The sequence below is a fragment of the Sceloporus undulatus genome, chromosome 2, assembly GCF_019175285.1.
Source record: "Sceloporus undulatus isolate JIND9_A2432 ecotype Alabama chromosome 2, SceUnd_v1.1, whole genome shotgun sequence".
Classification (NCBI taxonomy): Eukaryota; Metazoa; Chordata; class Lepidosauria; order Squamata; family Phrynosomatidae; genus Sceloporus; species Sceloporus undulatus.
Genome location: NC_056523.1, coordinates 157,454,940 through 157,478,139, shown reverse-complemented (window position 1 = coordinate 157,478,139; position 23,200 = coordinate 157,454,940). Strand labels below are relative to the sequence as shown.

Here is a 23,200-nt window from a genome sequence, read left to right as displayed (position 1 = left end):
AAAACACATTTTATACAGATGTATTGTTAAAGCTCATGTATCAGCTTGGTGAAAATACAAGGAATATCAATACTAAAAACACTCTGCAATAAATACAATAGAAATGCAACTAAAAAACCCCAAACACCTGTCAGTCTGTGGAAGAGGGAAAACCATACCAGGTATAGACTAGTTTTAGCTACAGACAGAGCTCTTAAAATTTGGCAAAGTCAGAAATCTACAAATAGAGTGTATTAAGTACAAATGGCACCTGTTAATTAGGTGGAGCAGTTTAAAGTCTGAAGCAACAGGGTCATGCTACATTAAGATGTATAATATAGGAGCAAAGCTCTTACTTCCATTACTGCAGCCAGTTTAAATGCACCAAAGGTTTAACAGACGTAGTGTTGTAGAACAACCACAAAGATTTCTGTGTGCTCTGGACTTTAGTAAAACATAAAATTTTGGTAAAAATAAAATCAGTTTAGGGAAACTGAACCTATGTGCAAAAAAATTAGAATACATACTGTACAAAGCACCATTACAAAACTTTACACCTAGAAATTAAATTTGAAACACAGCTGAGTATAATGGAACCCTACCAAAATAGTCACTATTGATATTAACACATTCATTAATGGAATGAAGAATGGAAATGTGAGGTGATGTCTGTCTTAACCATTTAATGCAAAACTCTGAATGAAGAAACTGCGTAGGAAGAAGGACATGTTGGAAATAAATATTCACATTTAAATCTGGGGTGAAAATCCAAAGGTTCAACACATTATTGGGTTTATCACTACAGCTGATGGGTCCAGAGAAGCTTCCGCTAGGTTGTGTCCTTTAAAGCTTTTAATGGTAATGCAGATAAAAAGGCACTCAGAAGACAAGATATTTAATTTGCATCACTTTGCTCAGTGCAAATCCAAGCAATATACTTATTTTGCCTTATAGTGAGAAATAGATTTGTAAAGTTAGCCCTGTAATGATATCAGGCTCTCTGGACACAAGATAATTCAAGCAAGTTCACAATATGGTCATGCTTATCCTCAACGTTGGTATTGGACTGGCGGCAGTTTGCCTTCCTCAGACCATTTGAAATGAACTCTTCATTGAAGCCTATCAACACACTATTTTAGTTCTCATTCACCCTCCTGGAATCAATAGGCTGCACCCTGTTATGAGCAGAAGAGCCAGCCATCAATGAAGACTTTTAACATTCAGAATAATCTGAGGGAAAATGGATGCATCCTTAAAGGATGGTAAGGGTAAGGCTATCTTGAATCAAGTAAAAATGCTGCAGAGAAGGAAGAACATGTCTGACTCTTCTTCTTTACAGATTAAACAGCAAACCAGATTTTGTATAAATCCTGGTTTCCTAAGAAGCCCTACAACCAGCTGTGTACCACACAAAATGGACAGGTTGTGAAACATCTGAAGAATAATTTACACTGGAAATCTTCACAGGAGTAGACAACTTGTGGCTTTTCAAATGTTTGATAACAATTCTTGTGTGTCCTAGCAAGCATGACCAATGGCTAGAGATGAAAGGAATGGCATTCCAACAACATTTGGAGGGCCTCGTGTTGCCCACACATGTCTTACACCAAGAAATGGTATTCCACCAGTTTTTTCATTCAACAGAATGGAAGTGAGAAACTGAGGCAAAGCTATTCTGGATACCTGAAAGAACAAGTGAAGTAGATTATACCAATTACTCTGAAAGAAGGGACATCTGACAGCCTAGGAACACTGCAGACTCCCAAGTGGGCTAGGTTTGTGCTCCAAAATAGTCACAGATCTATTTCATCAAGACTGCCTGGACAGGTGTGTTTTCAGCAGGGGGGGCAATACCCAAAATCTGGGTGTCTCACCCTTCCATTGCACCTTGCAGGGCCATGTATCCCTTCACCTGGGTTTTTTTTTTTAAAAAAATTTGTCTCTAAGGATGTGGGCACACATTTGCTAAGTGTTTTGATCCCACCCAACTTGTACACCTAGAAGAGCACCTTTTTAAAGTAGTAAACAGATTGGAAGTAGCCAGAGGATGCTAGGGGCATTGTGATTTTTTTAAAAATCAGAAACTTTTCCCCAAACAAATTTTAGAGGTGAGTGGCCCTTGAGGCGGTAAAAACCATCTTTGAGAGCCAATAGAGCCTCCATTTCCCCACCCTTGTTTGGTATGATGTAGGCCTTGGTGAAAAGAAACTGAAGTCTGCTCTACCAGAAATTGTCCAGCAATGCGCTCATAAATAGACTAACAGTTGCCACCATCTGGTTTGCTACACTTGTCTAATTTGTGTAGTTGTTTCATAATCCAGTATAGGTTCTCACACCTTATCACCTTCTACAGAGAAGCAAGGGTTTCAAAGACTTCACGTCACAGCTAATGTTACAAATGGAAACTGCTATTCATCTTCACGTACTCCAAAATTCAGCATCTTGTGAAGCTATACCTTCAATGATATTGATAGTTGCCATATCACTTGCTGGCCTCCAGAATTAGCACTAGGGTCATGGCAGAAAAAACAAGACATTGTCTTTTGGATATCCTTTGCTCTACTTGCTTTCTTTCCTCCACATTTAAGACAAGTTAAGGAGGGTAAAGTCTAATGCCAGATAAAGTGTATAAGAACAGTGAGGCTGTGCTAGTAGCTTCCAATCTATCTCAATATACATAGAAGTCTTGATTACTCATCTGTTGCAGTAGTGGTGTCTACTTACACTGAGTTACTATAGTCCACGTTGCAATGCTTGGTGTTTCTTGCTTCTTAGTGGAAGGTGGACTGCATTGACTGCTCACAAAGTTTTCAACACTGTTCAGCAAGCCCTCAGGCCAAATCCAATATTAGCCCTACCTGTTAGTAGCACCACTGAGTAAATGGGATATGTTCATTATTACAAGTCCTATCATTTTAAGTATGTCTGCTCTAAGTAAGACTAACATACAATTTAGCTCTTAGGTCACACATGTAAGCTCTACTTGTTTTCTACTTGTCAGGTACACAAAACTATGAAGAAGTATTAGCATCAACCCGAGTGTACACCTGCAGAGCAATAAATTGTGCAAAAGAAGCTACGCTTGTTACAGTGCTGACACACACACACACACACACAAATTTTCAAGGAGAGCTTACTATGTGATGTATCCCCAAGACACAAGCCCAACACATTTATATAGTGACTTGAGATAAAATTCCTCACATAACTGTCATTTAGAGCTGATTATGAATATGCCTTCAGTATTTAATCATTTTGCTAACAACTTCCATTATGTGTCCTAACCAGTTTTTTAAATTAGAGTTCATCACACTGTATTTGAATATTGCATACATTTCTTTGAGTCCATTGCATGACCATTTTTCCTTAACTGTAGTTACATGAACCCATACATCATGAACAGTTAGACAGAAAGACATTTTAACCTGGTAAGATTATTCAGTAATATGGAGTGTAGAGTGGCTGCATGTGAACAAAGAACTTTGGTTGATTTGACATCCACAGAACATTTTAAACGATGAACTGATGACCTGGCAGAAGGCTGTTGATATCATCAACATACATTTAGGATTTTTTAAAAAATGCAGCAGTTCCATTTAAAATGGAAAGCAAATTAAAAAAAACCTCAAGTATTCACTTTTTTACAAAAATGTTCCTTTTAAAAATGCTAAATGCCTACAACATTTTCCTTTAAAAAAGGGCTTCCCACATTTACCATAAAGTACTGTACCAAATGCAGTGCAAGTTAACTCAGATTAGGACTCTGCTGAAGAAATATGACAAGAGAAAAACAGGACCCAAAACCTGTAATTCATGCTTGAGAGATATAAAAAATCTTATAGAAGAAACACTGAAAATGAAACCATAACAGAATAAAATTATCCATTATAAGAAAACATAGTTTATATGTTAAGTGGCCTTAATTTAAAAGGTTTATCATTTATTTAGCCAATCTTATGTAAAAATTAGAATAATCAAAATATTTTATTTAAAAAAATAGCAGGTATAGGTGCTGTTCAGTATCACATATTTATGTAAATAGGCTGGAACATGACTTGTACCGACTGTATCTTGGACCTGTGAGAATAGAAATCAGGTAGGCAAATAGATCAGATCATTTTTTACAAAAATAGTAGTCGTCTTTTAAAGAGAAGAATACTGCTTAACTGTTGAAATGAAGAAAAAGTCAGCATTCCGTTATGTTCAAGATACTAGTTTTTAATAGCAGCTGAATGATTCCTTGGCAGGAGCCACAGGACATTTTGTTGAATGAAGAATTCCAAAAAATGTCCTTTCCCTCATACTGTCCTAAAGTAGAAAAAAGGGGGAGAAATTTTCCTATATTTCAAGCATTAACTGTGTCATGGCTGAAAGAGGGATTTTCTGCTTGACGGAGTGTAAATACAATCCCAAGTAAGTCTGCAAATGTTCATTCCACAGCAAACCCACATGTTTCTTCAATGGCGGTTAGCAGCTTTTCATAGAGTTTCTCATAGCTTTCATATGGAGGAATGTCTATTCGATTGAAGCTGTAAATAAAGATAAAAAGCTTGAATAGGCTTTCAGCCTATAACACAAGACACACCCTTCATGACAATAAAATCAGTAAAGGATAACACAGTATAATACAGTTCTAATACAACATATGCCTCTACAAAACTAATATTAGTAAAATGGGGTCATAAAGTATGTATCTTCAGAGATCTGTTACAATAACAGGAATGCAATCCCCTATAACTTTTCAGCAGAATACACCAAGAAACAGGTTTAGATCTCAGTACCTGAATAAGGAGGCATTGGCCAAAATCCTACTGGTGACTCACCCATGTATAAATTCACCTGTGGAAGCAGTTGGACATTTTTGTCCAATACTTAATGCCTGCATTCAGTTTAAGGTTGCAGAAACAGATCTGTGCGGGGATGCAGGTCGCCCATGGATAGACATGGATTTGTTTGTGCACTCAGTTGAGTATTTGGTGCACAAAGGCTGAACAGCACTACTTATGTGTAACTCTTCATGGGGAAATTCACATTATGCAAACCTGATATAGAATATTAGCCAGAAAATGCTAAGCACATGAAAGGTAATTTACACTTTCAAGAACCACAACATTAAAAAATAGTAATAAATCAGGCAGCTCAGGGGTAAAATAAAAACAACAACAACAGAAAACACATGTTAAATATCAAAGGGGTTAATTAGACTACCTAGTAAACAGCAGCAGGGCTTACACTAAAAATGCAATATTGCACAAGAGACATGTAACATGTGCCCTGGGAATTCAGTAACACATATTCCATTATCTTCACAGTGGTTTCTTCAGGTCACACAATGAGCCTCAAAGAAGCCTCCACTTTAAGTTCTCTAAGACACTGCTACTCAATGAAGTGGCCATGGATGGTGCTGGTTCCCGAACCAGTGGCTGCTGGTCCCTGGTAAGTTTCTAGGAAAGACAAACAATTGCCGCCAACAGGTATACTGTAGATGTATTACCAGCCCATGGCACACTTGGAGGAAAATGTTGCCCACCATCAGATAGTTTGAGATGCACTGATCTAAGAGAGTAGGCCATGTTATTTCATCAAGGCAATTCAGAGGCTCATCAGAGCTAAGGCCATGTAAACCACCATCCTTTTGTCAGGCAAGAACCTCCCTTTACTGAGAAATTTAGCCTGAAAATGAGGAATAGCCACCTGATTGGGTAAGAGCAGACCATAATAGACAAAAGCCATAGGGTAGGGATTAGGAACAAATGGCCCTCCGGGTGATGTCAAATTACAACCTCAACTGCTGTGTTCTCATATTGGTATTTTTTTTTAAATTCTGTAATTCAATAGTGTATATATTATTAATTTTGTGTGTTAATTGCATTTGTACTATTTGATTGTAATGGGTTTTGAGTCCCCGTCATGTGAGAAAGGTGGGATACAAATAGACCCGATAGGCTCAATAAACAAAACAGAGCCAAAATGTCCAACCATCAGTTAGAAGGACTATACTCAATGGCTTCAACAAAGTGTTTACAAATGCAGCTTGGGTTAAATGTTGCCTTAAAGAAGCTGATACAAAAACCTATGAATGAATGAATTTATTATTACGGCGCATGGCCAGCACCAAAATATAGCAAAATTACAAAACATGTAACATCAGGTGTACTGCCGTAGTACAAATATATATACTTTCTACTCCAACGGAGATGTAGATCCTCTATATATCCAAATAGGAGAGGAGAATGCCCACAGTTCCATCTCCCATAGCATCACAAAATTCACACATTATTATAAGACATTGGCAAAGTCAAGTATTATAAAACATTGACTCAGTCAACCAACAGTCGGATACCACTTCCTCATTCCTCAAAACCTTTTCAAGATTTAGGGGGGAAGAAATTAAAACATTGGCATAGTTATACAGTTATCAACAAACTTTTTCAATGCCATATCTGTGACATTCTATATAAAATGGTATAAAGATAAAATATGTAAAAACAGTAAGATGATGGCTCATTATGGCCAAACTCTAAAAAACCTACTAAAAATATGTGAAGGCAAAGGCTTTCACGGATGGCATCCATAGTATTTTGTGGATTTTTGGGCTACGTCAGGGTTAAATTCTTCCAGAACACAGCCACACAGCCTGAAAAACCCACAAAAATACTAAAAAGATGTTTACCAAAATATGAACATGTTAATTATTACCCTGACTAGGATACCTCTCTGACAACTAAACCACACTGAGGCTATGTACCTTTGCCTGAAGACAAGTTATAGTCTGGAGATTCTGTTGGTATACCGACCACCCCGCTGCTTAACAGACTCCCTAGCCGAGCTGACACAACTGGTCTCAGAGCTGGTGTTGGAATCTCCCAGGCTTCTTGTTCTGGGAGATTTCAACATCCCCCTCGAATCCAGTTCTTTAGATCTTACAGGGGCAGCTTGGGAGTTCATGCGGGCCAAGACCAACATACGCCTATCCCAGATTGTCTCTGGACCCACGCACTGCGCTGGTCATACCCTTGATGCATTTTTTTAATTTGGAACAGAAACATCCATGGGTGAAGTAATTCAAACTTCCCCTTTGACATGGACGGATCATTTCCTGGTTAAGGTCGGACTGAAGGCCACTACCTATAACCCCCCCCCGGGAGGTGGTGGACCTATTAGAATGGTCCGCCCTTGAAGGCTAATGGAACCCAAAAGGTTCCAGGAAGCTCTAGAGGGTGCAATGACTGGTAACTTCCTGAAGTCAGTGATGGATTGGATGAGGGAAAATAGACTTAATTTGAATCCAAATAAAACTGAGGTACTCGTTATAGGCAATCCCAATCCGGGTATGGTGATAAGCTCTCCAGTTCTGGACAGGGTCACACTTCCCCTAAAGGACTGTGTCCGTAGCTTGGGGGTGCTCCTGGACTCCTTCAGCTATCATCCCAGGTGGATGCGATAGCGAAGAGCGCCCATTATCAGCTTTGGCTGATTCGTCAGTTACGACCCTTCCTGGAACGGGAAAACCTAGAAACGGTTGTACATTCACTGGTAACCTCTCGTCTCAATTTCTGCAATGCGCTCTACATGGGGCAACCTTCATGCCACTTTCGGAAGCTGCAATTGGTCCAAAATATGGCAGCCAGATTGGTGACAGGGAATTCCAAATTTGATACTATTACACCTATCTTAAAATCCCTATACTGGCTGCCCATTAGCTTCCGGGCACAGTATAAGGTGTTGGTTATTACCTATAAAGCCCTGCATGGCTTGGGCCCAGCTTACCTGAGGGAATGCCTCCTCCCATACAATCCTTCCCTCACTCTCAGGCCCTCTAGGAAGAACCTACTGCAGTTAGAGAGAACTAGATTGAAGATGACACTTCTCAGAGGACGTTCTCTGTTGCTGCTCCAAAAATCTGGAATGACCTGCTGGATGAGATCCGCCATCTAACATCTTTGGAGGCCTTTAAGAAGGCAATAAAAAACAGATCTCTTCCGGCAGGCCTTTCCAAACTGATCTCCTCAGAATTTTCACTCTTCATTTGTTTAGCTGTACCCACCGGACTTTGATCTCGATTTATTTTATTAAGCATTTTATTGGGAATTGTTTTTAATGGTATTTTAGGGTGGGAGGGAGATTAGGGAACTCAGATCTAATATGTCCTGTTATGCTTTTATCTACTGATAATCATGTTTGATTTTATTGTTTTTGTTTGTTGTTATCCGCCTCGATCCAATACAGGGAGAGGTGGGATACAAATAATAATAATAATAATAATAATAATAATTAGAAAGAAAGATGTGTTGCAGGTGGAAGATGATGGCTTCAAACTTTTATTATTAGAGTATTTTAAGCAATTAAAATTTTAACTACAGGTTAAAAATCTGCCATTTGATTAGGTTAGGTTAATAATAAAAAATGTTGGGTTGGTATATCTGAGGCAACTTACAACCATGTAGTCCAATTCTCCTTGCAAATATAATTAATAAACTAAGCTGGTTTGAGATCTGTGTCACCAACTGGCCAGTTAAATTACAGAATTGGAGGGAGGGGGCTGTTGCCAATTTACATGGAACTTGCAAACCAATAAGCATGATTTTTGTGAGTTTTTTGGGCTATGTGGCCATGTTCTAGAAGATTTTCTTCCTGACGTTTCACCAGTATCTGTAGCTGGCATCTTCAGAGAAAGTTTCTCTGAAGATGCCAGCCACAGATGCTGACGAAACGTCAAGAAGAACATCTTCTAGAACATGGCCACATAGCCCAAAAAACTCACAAAAAACTATGGATGCCGGCCATGAAAGCCTTCCACTTCACAATAAGCATGATCTTTCATTTTATGGCATCATTATTATACCACGTTTTCTTTTAAAAAAATGTTCTTTTTTATTATTAGTTTTGGCAATATGCACCCAGTTTACTATTTAAAAAAAAGATTAATGAACTATGGCTTTAATTCACTGCAAATTCCACTCTCACTGTAGAAAAGGACCAATACAGCACCGCATGTGACTCACCAAGTATGAGCTTTTGGCAAGTTATTTGTGCTAGCATCAATCTGGTGTATTGTAAATAGCCTTGGCCCAGCAGCACCTAAAAATACAGAGATAATATAATTCAGTAGTATACAGCATAAACCAAGAACATATCACAGAATTACTAGGTAGATGATGATGATGATGATGATGATTATTATTATTATTATTAACCTTTATTTATGAAGCACTGTAAATTTATACAGCACTGTACATGCAATCTTTTTAGTTAGAAAAGCAAAGAATGGGGGTCACAGAATGTAATGCACAACAACAAAGATGACATCCTCCCTTGTCATCCCCTTTTTGACAAATGATGATCTGAGACTTTCTACGATGCACCTCTGAACAAATCTTGCAAGAAAAACCCATGATAGATTCATCTTAGGGTCACTATAAGTCAGAAACGACTTGAAGGTGCATAACACAGAGAACAACAACTATTGGGAACCACACATACCACTTCCACCTGCATTCTATGCAGAGGGTTTTTTACTGCCTCATTTCAATAGAAACTGCCACATAATTTCTTAAATTTCTCAATTTTATTTTATTTTATTTCTATGACACTTTTCTGCCAGAGTGGGGCCCAAGGTGGCTTCCAGAGACAGTCAACTTAATAACTTTCATAATAAAATTTTAAAACAACTAAAATCACCACACAAAACAGTATACAATCATTTAAAAAACATGCAAAAGTTTAAACAGATCAATAAAAATTCCAGTAAAAAGCTCCCCCACTTACACATTAAAAGCCTACTTAAACAAGAAGGCCTCTGTGTGCCAGAAAAAGGCAAGTGGAGGGGGGGGGGGGTAGCCTAGCACCACACAGAAGGGATTTCCAGTGGGTGGGAGCAGCCACTCTCTCCTGTGTTCTCATCAAGGGTGCCTGCGATGGGGGCAGCACCAAGAGAAATCCCTCCCCTGTAGATCTTAGAACTCATGCAAATTCATATGGGAAGATATGGTTCGTGTGGAGAAAATTTAAAATTAGACAGTAAAAAAATGGTAAAACATGTTATGTGATATGGGACAGTGTGTGGGCTACACTATACCCATATAAATAAAATGAAATCATGTAATACATATATAAAATGGAGGGAGGGAGAGGGAGAGGGAGAGGGAGGGAGAGAATCACAGTGAATTCTTTTTTGGGGCTGCAAAATTTGAGTTGGGCCAAGGACAGGAAGGGCACCTATTACTGATAAAGAATGATAACTAGGGCCTCAAACAAGACAGCCCAAAAGTGTTGCTGTCGGGCCGATACAGGGCAGGGCGTGCCCATGATGCACACCTCCGGATCACATGGAGGCTGCACCAAGAATGCCTAATGAGGCCCAAACCCAGTCGCAAAAGGAGCGGTTCCTTACCACTCCTTTTCACAGCCTGTTTGAGACCACAGCAGCAACAGTCCTCGGGACCGTGGTGTCTGGTTGCCACAGTCCCACAGGAGCGGCCTCTGGCTGCTCTATTTGCCCTGTCTGCTTCACCCAATGGTTGACAGAGGCATGTAGAAATCTGGTGTATCATTCAAAAATAAAGAAAAGCCTATATAGACATTGGTTTGGCTTGGGACTTGGTCATACTTAGAGGGCAGGATATAAATATTTTAAATAAATAAATGATCTTAAGATCTCTGGGCAGTGCATAATAAAATCAAGATGAATAATTTAAAATAGCATAAACAATAAAATAATTTTAAAAAGCTAAAACATGTTTTAAAATTTAGTTGGTTGAAAGATGACCAATTAACACCAGTTTAAATACTTCCAATAATTAAAACCAAAGATCATGTGTGAATCTGTATAAAACCAGTTAGAGACCAAAAACAATGGATCCTATGGATTCTTAGTTATGACTATTCACTTTAGGGTCATCATAAGTCAGAAATTACATGAAGGCACACAACAACAACAACAACAACAACAACAACAGGGACCAAAACCAGTCAATCCAATGGATTCTTAGTCATGGCTAAGTAGGCAATGGGACTACTCTACATCTGGCTCAGTCTCAATCCAATCTAGATTACACAGTCGCCCATTCAGATTGTGGATAAAAATCCATGAATCTGTAGGAAATAATCAGTCTTGTTTGGCAAAGCATGTTGATTATACTAGAAATATTACAGAGTGTTGGATTATTTCAGAAAATGCATGAACAGTGACAGTGGGATGGAATTTGGGGCAGATTACACCTTGTGCTTTTGTTACCTTGCAATGCCTTAAAACCCTGCAGAGGCACTCTGGATGACCCAGTCACAAACTGAAGCAGTCGAGCTCTTCTTTCTTCATCAAAGAGCTCCACGGCTTTCCAGAACCACTTCACAATATTGCTGTCTGGTGTGCAGTGTTTTAACCTTGTGTTGGTCTTCCAGTCATTTACATCTATCTTCCCAAGGCCACAAATGATGAGCTGTTCATAATATACAAAAGTCAATAGCAGAGTCTATATGCAGTGGAAACTACAAACAGGAAACTATGATCTCTCAATGGCCAAGAACGGTTTCTTTAAAAAGTGGAATGTAAGAAGTGATGGCCAATAAGATAAGAACATCGGCCTAAACTTTCAAAGCAGAATTTTATTTGCACTAATTAATTTTAATTCTGACATCAGCATTGGCAAATAATAGGAATCACTGTGGAGTAGTGGTCTGAGCATTAGACTATGACTCTGAAGACCAGGGCAGGACTCCTCACTCAGCTATGGAAACCTAATGGATTACTTTAGGCAAGTCACACGCACTCTGCTTTCCCATGATAAGTTTGCCTTAGGGTCACCATAAATCAGAAACAAGCTGAAGGCACAGAACAACAATTGGCAAAGTAATCAATAAGCTCCTGAGCTATGCAGCTTTCTCACTGGGCAGCCCCTTCTTGCCTTGCACAAGTCTCAGGATGATTATTTTCTCCTCCTTGATATTCTGTTCTCCTAAACAGTGTAAGTGGTACAAGGACTAGCATGCTGTTGATCTCTACAGTCTTCTCCTAGAAATGTGTGTGCCATGTGTGCATGCATCTACCCTGAGTCACATCAGTATGATGTGGGTGCACTCTACAAGAAGAGGGTTTCCATGTGTACAGCAAATAGGACTAACAGCAGGAGGCTTCAGACTATTTATTGGATGAAATACATGTATATGATTACAAGACCACTTGTTTTGATTTCCAAACTACTTTCAGACAGAATAATCTACATATTTTCTTATACACAGAATGCTTTTTGCAGCTTTCTAGATAAACTTCATAGAATACAATATTATAAATCCCTTTGTTTACATAATTCTAAAAGAAACTCAAGTAGCTTAATTATGTTTTAACAGAAACAGTCACTGAAACAGGTGAAGTTTTCCATAAAATAGCATTTAAAACAATGAATTAAAACAGCAACTAACAAGCTCAGTTAATGGCAGGTAAAATGCATGGTGCACTCAAGAAAACAGCCTCAGGATGACTTCATTGATTTAGTATGTTAAATGTGGTTGTCACTTGTAATTATTGCATTTACAAATCCTCTCTATCTGTAGAAATTAAGCAGTTTAACTTTTCATATTATCCAATTTAGGAAAACTATCTTTTCTTGTTACATTTAATGGCACAGCATAACATACATATACTGACCTCAAGCTCTTTCTCATCAAATGTCTTCAGTAGATGCTGTGGGATTACTTCATTAAATCCCTTCTGCAGCGCCAGAAACTGAGCTTCAATCCCTCGTAAAAATCGCCAGTTCACATAAAGCCTGCAACAAAGTTCAAATTCTGTTTGCAAAGAACTGTCCTCACACATAGTATCTTCAATATGAATCCCCAAACTGCATCTTTTCCCACCAGAAAACACAAGCACCCACCAAAAACTCTAAGCATCTATACAGCAAATCCACACTCTTAATTCAAGCAAGCCATAATACTTGCTACACAAAATATAATAACAGAGAGGAGATTTTTTAAAGACCTATGCACATACACATACCTGACATATTCCTTTTTATTCTCCTCGGTGACAGGAATGCTTTTGCCATTCGGCTTAAGTTCATGTTGTATAATTTCACCATAAGCATTATGTTCCACACAAAACGTATGGTCCAAGACTCCTGTAATATCATTCTCACTGAAGTAGTAAGGAAAACAGAGGTAAATGAAGCAAATTCCAAATGTCTAAGTATATTCTGAGAACATATTTTGTAATATGCTAATAACACACCTAACCAATGTACTGGCCTCTTTATACACTGGCAATCCCAATAGAACATGGACTTTCCAACACTCTGTAGGGCAGTGGCTCCCAACCTTCCTAATGCCGTGACCCCTTAATACAGTTCTTCATGTTGTGGTGACCCAAACCCATGAAATTATTTTCATTGCTACTTCATAACTGTAATTAAATAGGTGTTTTCCAATGGCCTTAGGTGACCCCCCATGAAAGGGTCATTCGACCCCCAAAGGGGTCCCGACCCACAGGTTGGGAACCACTGCTGTAGGGAATGAGGCATCCATGCAATTCTTTCCCTAATTGTGCACTAATTGTGCACTAAAGAACTTTCCGCATAAAAGCACAGAAACAAATTACAACTGAAGTACCCCAGCACAATCATCCATGGTAATGACGACATCTGAAAAACAGCCTGCCTGAAAGAAGAAGAGCCCTCCCTTTATCCACCATCTTGAGGGAGATGAAGGCAAGCCAGCTCCAACAGGCCTCCGAGGGAGAGCAGATCTGCTGGACTTTTCCCCTTCCCTACTGTCATTCCCTTCTCCTTTTGTGTCTTGTCTTTTTTAGACTGTAAGCCTGAAGGCAGGGAAATGTCTAATTAACAAACGGTAAGCCGCTCTGATAGCCCTGGCTGAAGAGCGGGATATAAATAAATAAGTACATTATTATTAAGCCTGGAATGCTAATGCTGTGGGTGGGGTGGGGTGGGGTGGGGTGGGGAATGAGGTGAGAGACAGACAGACAAACAAATGGACACAGAGAGAATATGGACCCAATTTGATAGTATATTACTATTATTATTATTATTATTAACCTTTATTTATAATTTATTTATTTATTTATTTATTTATTACTAGCCACAATATTATTTAAAAGCCCTGTCCATATGTACTATGATTTGATCTGTTGATTTGAAATGAGATGAAGGAATTTATAAATAGCTAATAATTTTTATAAAAGAGTTGCATATAGCCACCTCAAATTTCCTGATGCTGTTATCTTTTTTATTATTATTTTATTGTTTTCCTTCTTTCTTGGATTAATTCTGTTTGGCCTTTTTATTTGTCGTTGTCATCATCATCATCAAAAGACCATGGCCAATCACAGCCTTTACAAGTTCAGTTTAACAGCTTGCACCTTCTGCAGTCCTGCACAAAGAACACACTTCCCCCTCAATCACCTCAACAGGGTTCCTATTTTCTAAGGCTAGCAGCCAATGGGGTTACCAAATGACTAGATGGCTAAAAGGTGTCAAACAGAAGAAAGTTATATTTCTCCCAGTCTTTTTATTAATTATTTAGATTGGTTAGTTTTCCCCAGCAGGGAAGCCAAGCAAGCTTATGGTGGAAGAACAGAGTAGGCAGGCCCAAAGGAGAGAGCACTTGTGTGAGAGAGAATGGAAAAGAAAAATGTGTGTTGGATAACTCTGGCATATAGCTTCTATATGTGACCCCTAAGAGAAAGACGCTCCTGCTTTTAATGATCATTAGATCATCTACAGTTTTGGTGAAACTGTTGCTACAGGGCAAATATACTAGAGTTTAAAAAAATATAACCACTCTAAAAATAAACATCATTTTGAATGGCTCAGTACATACAGTATCCATACTAAGCTGTTGTGAAGATCTGGGTCAACTAATTCCATGTCATCCAATGTAATTGGCTTTCCCAGTAACTGCTTATAAAAAGGCAACGTGAAGCCCCCGTCAATGTAATGTCCATGAAAAACAGCCATCCCCATGATCCGTCCAACAAAGTGGAAATAGGATAAGTGTTCCTGGAATTGAAAGAACAAATATATCAATTTTAATTCCAAAAGGTATGAATTATTCATATCTGAATAAAGGAATACTATCACATTCTATAATGCACATTAGATTGTTTGAATGTCACCACAAAAGTCAGAAAGCAGTTTGCAACACAAAATAATATTTATGAAGGGAAAAGATCAAAATATAAACATAATTCCAATCAATGTAAAGTAAAAGAGCTATCAACATACAGTGCACCCTTTTTTTACACAGGTGATCCATTCCAGACCCCCCCCCCAGTGTAAAAAAAGTGCATATGCTTGAGCACCATTGAAAGTAATGGGGCTCGAGCATGTGGCGGCGGTGGTGGGGCCTCGGCGGCACACGCACACCACAGGCGTGCACTCCATTAATCCAAATGGGACACACCGCCCCTTACGCCCCGCGCAGCTAGCCACGTATGATGCGGGCACACTGTATACGTAATACTCCAGACCACGTATCCAAGGTTTGTTTGGCCCATTTTACAAAGGAGACCTGTAAATACTGTGGAAGTCTTTGCATGAATGGTCTTGCTTTTCCTGACCTTCTTTGTTCTGGTAGCTGCTACACTGAAGTCAGCTTCAATCTTGTTTTTTGTCTTGTTTTGTAGCCTGTTTACCATCTCTCATTCAAAATATACCCTGTCTATCAGTCTGTCTAGCCATCCTATATTTGTTCTGTTATTATTATTGTGTACAGTGTTGTGACATGGGGCAAGATTTGGGGAAATACAAGGTAATTTGGAGAGGGAGACTACAGACCCCTAAACAAACAGACAGAAACCAAACAATCTGCCACAGCCTTTCTGAAGCAGGAATCAATTTCTTCCTTGTAATGTCAAAACATATAGGTTAGCTGCTGCTGTTTATGAAGTCCCCTGCATCCAACTACCAATTTGCTGGGATGTTTAACGAGCTTGATTTCCTTTTTTCAGTCTACACTGCTCCTCCCAACTAAATGCTACTGAACAGATGAGAAACAGCTTCATCATTAGTGACACAACTGGGATCACTTCCCAAATTGCCTTTAAAGGCCTTTGCCCATACATAATATGAGTCTAACAGCAGGAAAGTTGGCCTTAAGTGTTCCTAATTGAAAGTGTTCCTAAGACTGATAGGATCATAAATGTTCGTGTAATGACATGGGAGCATAAAGAAGAATGTATTCTTGTCAAGATATAAGTTACAAAACAACTTCTATTTAGCTTCCTTTTAGATGTTCCAAGATCCTGGGAAGAAATGTATACCATTTATTTATTTAATACTTTTATACACAAAAACATCCAAAGTAGCGTCTATCTGTTCTAAAAATAAAGTAGAATATCACAAAGGAAATGAGATAGGGACATTGGCTTTTACCTGTGATATGTCCATTTCCAGTAGATAAGATACTGTAGTTTGGCTTATGCTCCTCCCACTCACTCCAATTGGCAGAAAGATAAAAGAGACCTTCTGATGACCCCATGTGGTTGGAGCTAACCCTAAAAGGCCAGTCGCTACAACAGCCGAATGCTCCAGAAAAAACATAAATGATTTATTTGCATATCGGACTATACAGAATTAGACAGTGACAGAGAGAGGCAGTGAGTAATCTAACTTGCTCCCCAGAGGACAGAACTATGTATATTATGAATCATCCCTATGCCAGCACCTCTTAGGGTGGGCCAGGATGTGGGGCTCTTATCTACTGGAAATGGACATATCACAGGTAAGAGCCAATGTTCCCTTTCCCAGTAGATAAGACCCCCCATATCCTGCAGATTGGGATTTATCAAAGCCAACCTAAGCAGGATGGGCGATGCTGACCCCTCAGAGACATAATTTTGAGCACCTGCTGCAAGACCCTGCTGCCAACAGCGGCCTCACTCGAACCAAGCTGTCAAACTAGTAATGCCTAACAAGTGTGTATGGTGGCTTCCTTGTGGCCACTCTGCTGGTCTCTGTTATAGGACCTATGATAACTAGAGGTGCTGATGCACCTGTGCTCTTTGGGATAGGTAACTTAGTTTCTGGTGTGACCTCCTGAGGATTAATAGCAGGTAGTAATGGAGGGCCTGATCTACCTGCTAGGCATGGAAACTGATGCCTCCGTGCCCTTAGAATAGGGCTGAAAGGAGACAAAGTGGGGTGTCAAAGGAACGGGTGGCTCTCCAGGCATGGTGTATGTTTACATTCTTTCCAGTTCCTTGAAAAGATAAAGGAGAAGGCTGGGGGGAATAGGATTCTGCACTCTGAGAAGGTTAGAGCTCACCCTAAGGGTGGGGTCTGGGTCTGGCTGAATGGCAGTGGAGTCAATTCTAATAACATTTAGCTGCTTGTGTGCTAGCAGGACCCCAGAATAGAATCCCTGTGTGCAGAAGGGGCAGCAATCAGGAGGGGCCCTATCCAGGTAAATGATTTAGGGGAGACCTCCCTTAGGAACTAAGACTGTCAGCACCCTCAGGACCCAGTAAAGGAATGGTGTTCTGTAGGCAGAGCAGGCAACAACAGTCGCCTGGGGAGTCTCTGCCTATGGGGATGGGATGCTATCTTGGCTCCTTGCCTATGTCACAACAGTGAGGTGATAAGTGCAGTCTGTCTATGGCTGTGGGGCCTAAGGCTCCAGCCAATTGTCCTCCTGGAAGAATTTCAATAAGGAGAAGACTGAGGGTTTCAGGGAGTCCTAAGGGACACTCATGGTGACTAATGTGGTATAGGATGGTGCTTCCCAGGCTATCTGGTCTGAGGAACCAGCAATTGTTCCCATTGTTCTCTGGGAATTCACCAGAGGTAGCAGGCCTGGCCTAGGGACTGCCACTTCAACTAGTATTGATATATAGAGATGGAGAGATGTCTGGCTGACCCTGAGATTCGGGGGTATGGGCCTTCATTCCATGGGCCAAATCCTATTTCACCCCTTAATACTCAATCTAGGGAAAACAGAAGATAGCAATCCCAATGGGGAGAAGAACCCCAGGGTTTTAACTTGTCTAAAATGTGGATCATAGTGGATTATGTGATCAATCAGAATGGAACCTGATCCAATCTGGAGCTATGTCAACTCCCACCCCATCACTGATCACCTTATCAACTGGTTGTAGCAATGAAAGTGATTTGCCTTATAGCAATGAACACTTACTATTCTGGAAAAGGAATGTTAAATGCCTGACCACCAACTATTATTTCAGAACAGTGTGCAGTTCTTTACTGGAATATCTGTGCACCTGTGTAAAAATAAGACTATTTCCATGGTTAGGCAAGGGGGAGACTGGGTTACCCTATATCTTGGCAGACATTGGTGAGTCCATACAGATGCGTGGATGCAGTCTGTGTTAACAAGGCCTGTTGCCAGAATTACATCTGATTTCATCTTGCTCAGTGACTAAAAAACCCTCCAACTCCATGCAGCAGACTATCATCATCCTATAGGAAGGCTGAGAGGACTTCAAGCTGAAGGAACTGGTGCTCAAAGGGTCATGAAATGCTAACCGAGGACTTGGTAAGAATAATCCTCTGCTACTCAATTGCAAGGGGAGAAATTCCTCAATGAAAAAAAAACTGTCTAAGGAAAACAAATCTCAGTTATAAATAGGACAGTGGCCCCTCGCTATCCACTGGAGTTTTGTTCCAGGACCTCCTGTGGATACCAAAATCCATGGAAGCTCAAGTCCCATAACATACAATGGCATAGTATAATAGAATTCCTTATATAAAATAGTAAAATCAAGGTTTAGAGTGTGAGTGTGAGTGTGTGTGTGTGTGTGTGTGTGTGTATCAAGCTGTGAATACACAAAGGTCTGGCTGTAGCTCCCTATATGGAGAAGTACCTGTGCCAGCAGAAAACAAGGTGTAGCCACTAGCAAGTCCATTCTTCCAGCCTCAGAAGAAGGCAGTGGGCAATGGTGTCTTCTGAACAAGACCTTGCCATAAAAACCTAGTTAGGGATACCTAGAGACACCTAGAGACACACCCGCACAGTGGCTAATCTTATATCAATAGTATGCAAAGGGATCTTGCAGCACCATGAGACTAACTGAAAGAAAGAAGTTGGTAGCATGAGCTTTCATGACCTTAAGCCTAATTCCTCATATGCATGACACACCTTGTAACAATAGGTCCACCAAGCCAGGGACCAGTTGAATGGCAAGCCCATCTGTGGGCATTCTTATCTAAAATGTAACTATTTAGACTAGATAACAGGTAGTTCTGCTCTTCTTTCTGACAGACCCTCATGGCTCTGCAGGATGCCTATATGGGGTTTGAAGCCACTCCTTAGCAGAAAAAACTGCTTTTATTGTTTTAATGCATTATGAGAAGGGGGGAGTCCTACTGGGATGGAGAGGAGGCTGTTTGTTTCTGATTAAGAATTTTCTTAACCACTTCTGTTTCTGAGAACCTTGTCATAGCAGAAAATTATATTTCTTACTTTCTCCCTTAAACAGACATCTTTCCTCTGAGGGAAGAGAAGGAGAGGGGAGCCAGTTGTCTCCTAAGGGCTAGCTGACTGAGGTTCCTTGTGTTTCCTATCAGGAACTTGGACATCCTTCTGCCCCTAAAGTGGAGCTTGGCTGAGGTAACAAAATGAACACCAAAAAAGGTTAACTGGCATCCCTTGTAAATCTGAGCCCCCTGTCCCTGCTGCTGCAGAGCGCTCTACTCCTTAACTTGCAACTACCAAAGAAGGCTGCCTGGGCAGTAGGTTCTTCCAGGCAGTGAGGGAACTGTTCCTGAGTTAGCAGTGACTGAAGGCCATTCCTACTCTTGGGTAGATAGCTGTATATGGCCCATAGTGTAGCCCTGATACTCACAGGACATTTTGTTTTGTTTTATTTATTTTTGAAACAGCCCCAACTTCAAAGCGGGGGTTTAGAAGTTTATCCCTTTCAGTCTCAGGCAGGCTTTATAGTAACCTGGCTGTATTATAGTAACCTGGCTTGCTCAATTCCCTTCCCATTTGCATAGGTTAGCTGGGAAGGGCGTAGAGGGGGCTGCTGTGGGACAGTACTCCCCATTTTCCCTGGATGGATCCTGAGAAGGGATCAGCTCTGATGTAAAGAAGAGGCCAAGGGCCCCAACTGCTCTCCTCAAGAGTGCCACAGTTTGGTGCAGCCTGACACAATTAAGGGTGAAGAGAACTCTCTCCCCATTCTTTCCATACGTGTTCCCCTCCCCTGTTTCTGAGGAGAGAATGCAGGAGGATTTGTACCCATGTGCTTTGTTTGTCAGAGAAGTGGGTGGCAGTGGCCATGCTCCCTCTGGCAAAGGCATGATGACATTTTCTGCTTTCCTTGTGGGGTGCTCTACGTAGCAGCCAAAGAAGACCATTTTAGAGTTGGAAGCCTCAGTCCTTGCTCGGCCCTGTTTAGCTTCCTTAATAGCCATATGGCCAAGATGGCGGCTGTACATGCCAGAGGAGGAATCCTCCACCCCTTTCCACACAATCTCATTACAAGAATTCAAAGGGACTGTGGCAGGAGCCCTGGCAATACCACCATGTGTTTTCCAGGCTGCAATAGGATCTCCCACAGCTGCTGGGATCCTAGACATCATTGGGGCCTGAGATGGGAAGGAATCGGGAGACCAAGTGCCTATCTTGCCCATCTGCCCTCCTGGCAGGGTTCCAAACCTTATGCAAGACATAGCGCCTGCAGTGGCAATAGCAGAGGCCTCCTGGCAATGACTGCCTTGAGCGAGGGCATTAGATCTGGAAAATGTTCTTTGCCACCTATATAGAGGGGCACCGGTACTCACTCCTTATCCTGTGTCTTCTGGCTGGCTTGTCTCTCTGACCTCTGGCCCTATTTCGGGCTGGGCAGAGGTGCTGCAGAGAAACCCTTCCTCATGGCTTCTGGCTGACCTGACTCCTGGCCCGAAACAGGCTAGCCAGAGATGTTGAGAAGGGAAGTTTCCATATCTTCTGGCCAGTTTCCTCCCTACCCTTGGCCCTGAATGGGCTGGGTGGAGATGATGCAGAAAAACAGAAACATGGAGGAGCTACCCCTCACCATCTGTTCCTGCGGCTCCCATGCTGCTGTAAAGCTGTTTGCAGCACTCACCTGTGCTCCCACCATGAAAGGGGGGGGGCAGATTTGGAGGAGAGGGAAAGTCATCGGTAAACCTGAGACCTTTCCCCTATCCTGGGTGCCCTTGCCATATTAAATCTTTCTTCATGCTTCCAAGGCATAAAGAGAAAGAAGAGAAGAAAATGGACTGGAGTGGCTGTAGCAAAGATGAAGCAGAGCAACAGCAAACACATCCTACTGGAGTAATAGGCAGGACAAGACTGGCCTTCTAGGATTACCTACGTGGGGTCACCAGAAGGTCTCTTTTTACTGTTTGCCTATCTGGAGTGAGTGAGTAACCCAAACTACAGAATGTGGGAATCTTATCTACTGGGAAATATATGATGTTAATATTAATACAGAAAAAAATACTGGCTACAAAGAGTATATGAGTATAAAAGCTTGATGAAGTGCTTCTTTATACCGGGTTGACAGCAGAATCTGGATTTATCTGCAGCGTGTAGATGTCATCACGTGAATATTGGAAGAGGCCATAATATGGATTCAGCATTTCATGGGACAGCAAATAGAGCCATTCTCTGAAGGAAACACAAACACTTTGAGATCAGATAAACATTGCACAAAAATACAGGTCTTCAGAGATAAATTCAACATCATGACCTAAGCAAAATGCTTGTCAGATGTTCTTGTTTCAAATTTATTTCAACTGAATATTTTGCTATTTCAACTAAGTATCAACAATCTAAGATATGTAGACAATATCATTCTGCTAGCAGAAAATATCAAAGATATCAAAAACAATTACTAAAGAAAGTCAGAGAGGAAAGTGCCAATGTTGGCTTACTGCTGAACATTAAGAAAACAAAAAAATGACCACAGAGGAGTTACAGAAATCCAGTCCAAACAACAAAGAAATTGAAATAATTAAGAATTTCGCATATCTTGATGGGAATGGGGATTGAAGTCATGAAATCAAAAGAAGACTAGGATTGGGAAGAGCAAGTATGAATAATTAGACAAGATACTGAAGTGCAAAGATATAAAAATGAACAGAGAAGTTAGGATCAGCCAAGCCAGTGTACTTTCCATCACCATGTACATATGTGAGAGCTGAACGGTGAGGAAAACCAATAGAAAGAATATCATAAATTAATTTGGGATGTGGTGCTGGAGAAGAGTGTTCAGGATACCATGGACAGCCAAAAAGACAAACAAATAGGTCCTTGAACAGATCAAGGCTGAACTCTCCCTGGAAGCCAAGATGACTAAATTGAGGCTATCATACTTCAGACACATTATGAGAAGGCAGGACTCACAAGAAAAGACAATAATGCTAGGGAAAGTGGAGGACAGTAGAAAGAGAGGTCGACCACACACCAAATGGATAGACTCAATCAAGGAAACTACAGCCCTAAGCCTGCAGGACCTGAACAGAGCAGCCGAGGACAGAAGGGCTTGCAGGTGTCTCATTTATGGGGTTGCTATGAGTCAAAGGCAGCTAACAACAAAAAACAAAAAAATTGAACAGTAATAAATTTGTCCATACTAGAACCACTCCCCCTAACTCAGCAACAGCCTTTTAGTTGAATGGAATCACTAACATCTTCCATTTCCATTTAACTTATATATTATTAATGCAACATAAACACAATGTTATAGTTGTTTCTGTTCAGGTAGAAAATAATCATATAAATTGCCAAGGAAGCTTGTTTATCATTTATCCAATAATAAATAATATTTGCATTTCCAGTTTATTTATATAATATTTAATATCTTAATTAATGTTTAATTAGCATTCCATAGCAGCTGTATATGTCAGTTTTTTGTAAAATTTGAACAGTCTTAAGACAAACCTCTCACTGTCTCGAGCTAAGCAATGTAAACATAGACCTAAGATGATCAGACTGCATGCAGTTCAACTATTGTGTCCTAAATGATTAAGTGACAGAATACTGAAATGTGCCCATTACCTGAAGGACTTTAAAAGCCTATATTTTAAAGTGCTAAATAAATTTGCTCCAGTTGATAAATATTGGTTTAAGCAACAGAGTACACAGAATTTCACAGCACTTCTGAGATTTACTTCCCTGGCTCAGATCACTAAATCTCTTTGCCAGCTAACCAATTTATGCCAAATGGAACTGCTGATGGAAGGAAGGCAATAGTTAGATCCCAGAATCACCTGAGACAGCC

At 40.4% G+C, this 23,200-nt stretch overlaps 1 protein-coding gene across 1 annotated transcript in view; it reads right to left on the bottom strand.

The window, feature by feature from the left end:
• Positions 1 to 1,912: 1,912 nt before the first annotated feature.
• The window catches only part of SMURF2 (SMAD specific E3 ubiquitin protein ligase 2), a 75,298-nt gene continuing 54,010 nt past the window's right edge, over positions 1,913 to 23,200 (bottom strand). Inside the window, exons 12-18 of the mRNA XM_042449762.1 lie at positions 21,471 to 21,585; positions 14,812 to 14,990; positions 12,974 to 13,111; positions 12,623 to 12,743; positions 11,216 to 11,417; positions 8,985 to 9,060; positions 1,913 to 4,508 (exon numbers count right to left, since the gene is read on the bottom strand). Of these exons, the coding sequence (XP_042305696.1) occupies positions 4,409 to 4,508; positions 8,985 to 9,060; positions 11,216 to 11,417; positions 12,623 to 12,743; positions 12,974 to 13,111; positions 14,812 to 14,990; positions 21,471 to 21,585 (931 nt within the window). The 3' untranslated portion in view covers positions 1,913 to 4,408. The remainder of the gene's footprint in view (positions 4,509 to 8,984; positions 9,061 to 11,215; positions 11,418 to 12,622; positions 12,744 to 12,973; positions 13,112 to 14,811; positions 14,991 to 21,470; positions 21,586 to 23,200) is intronic.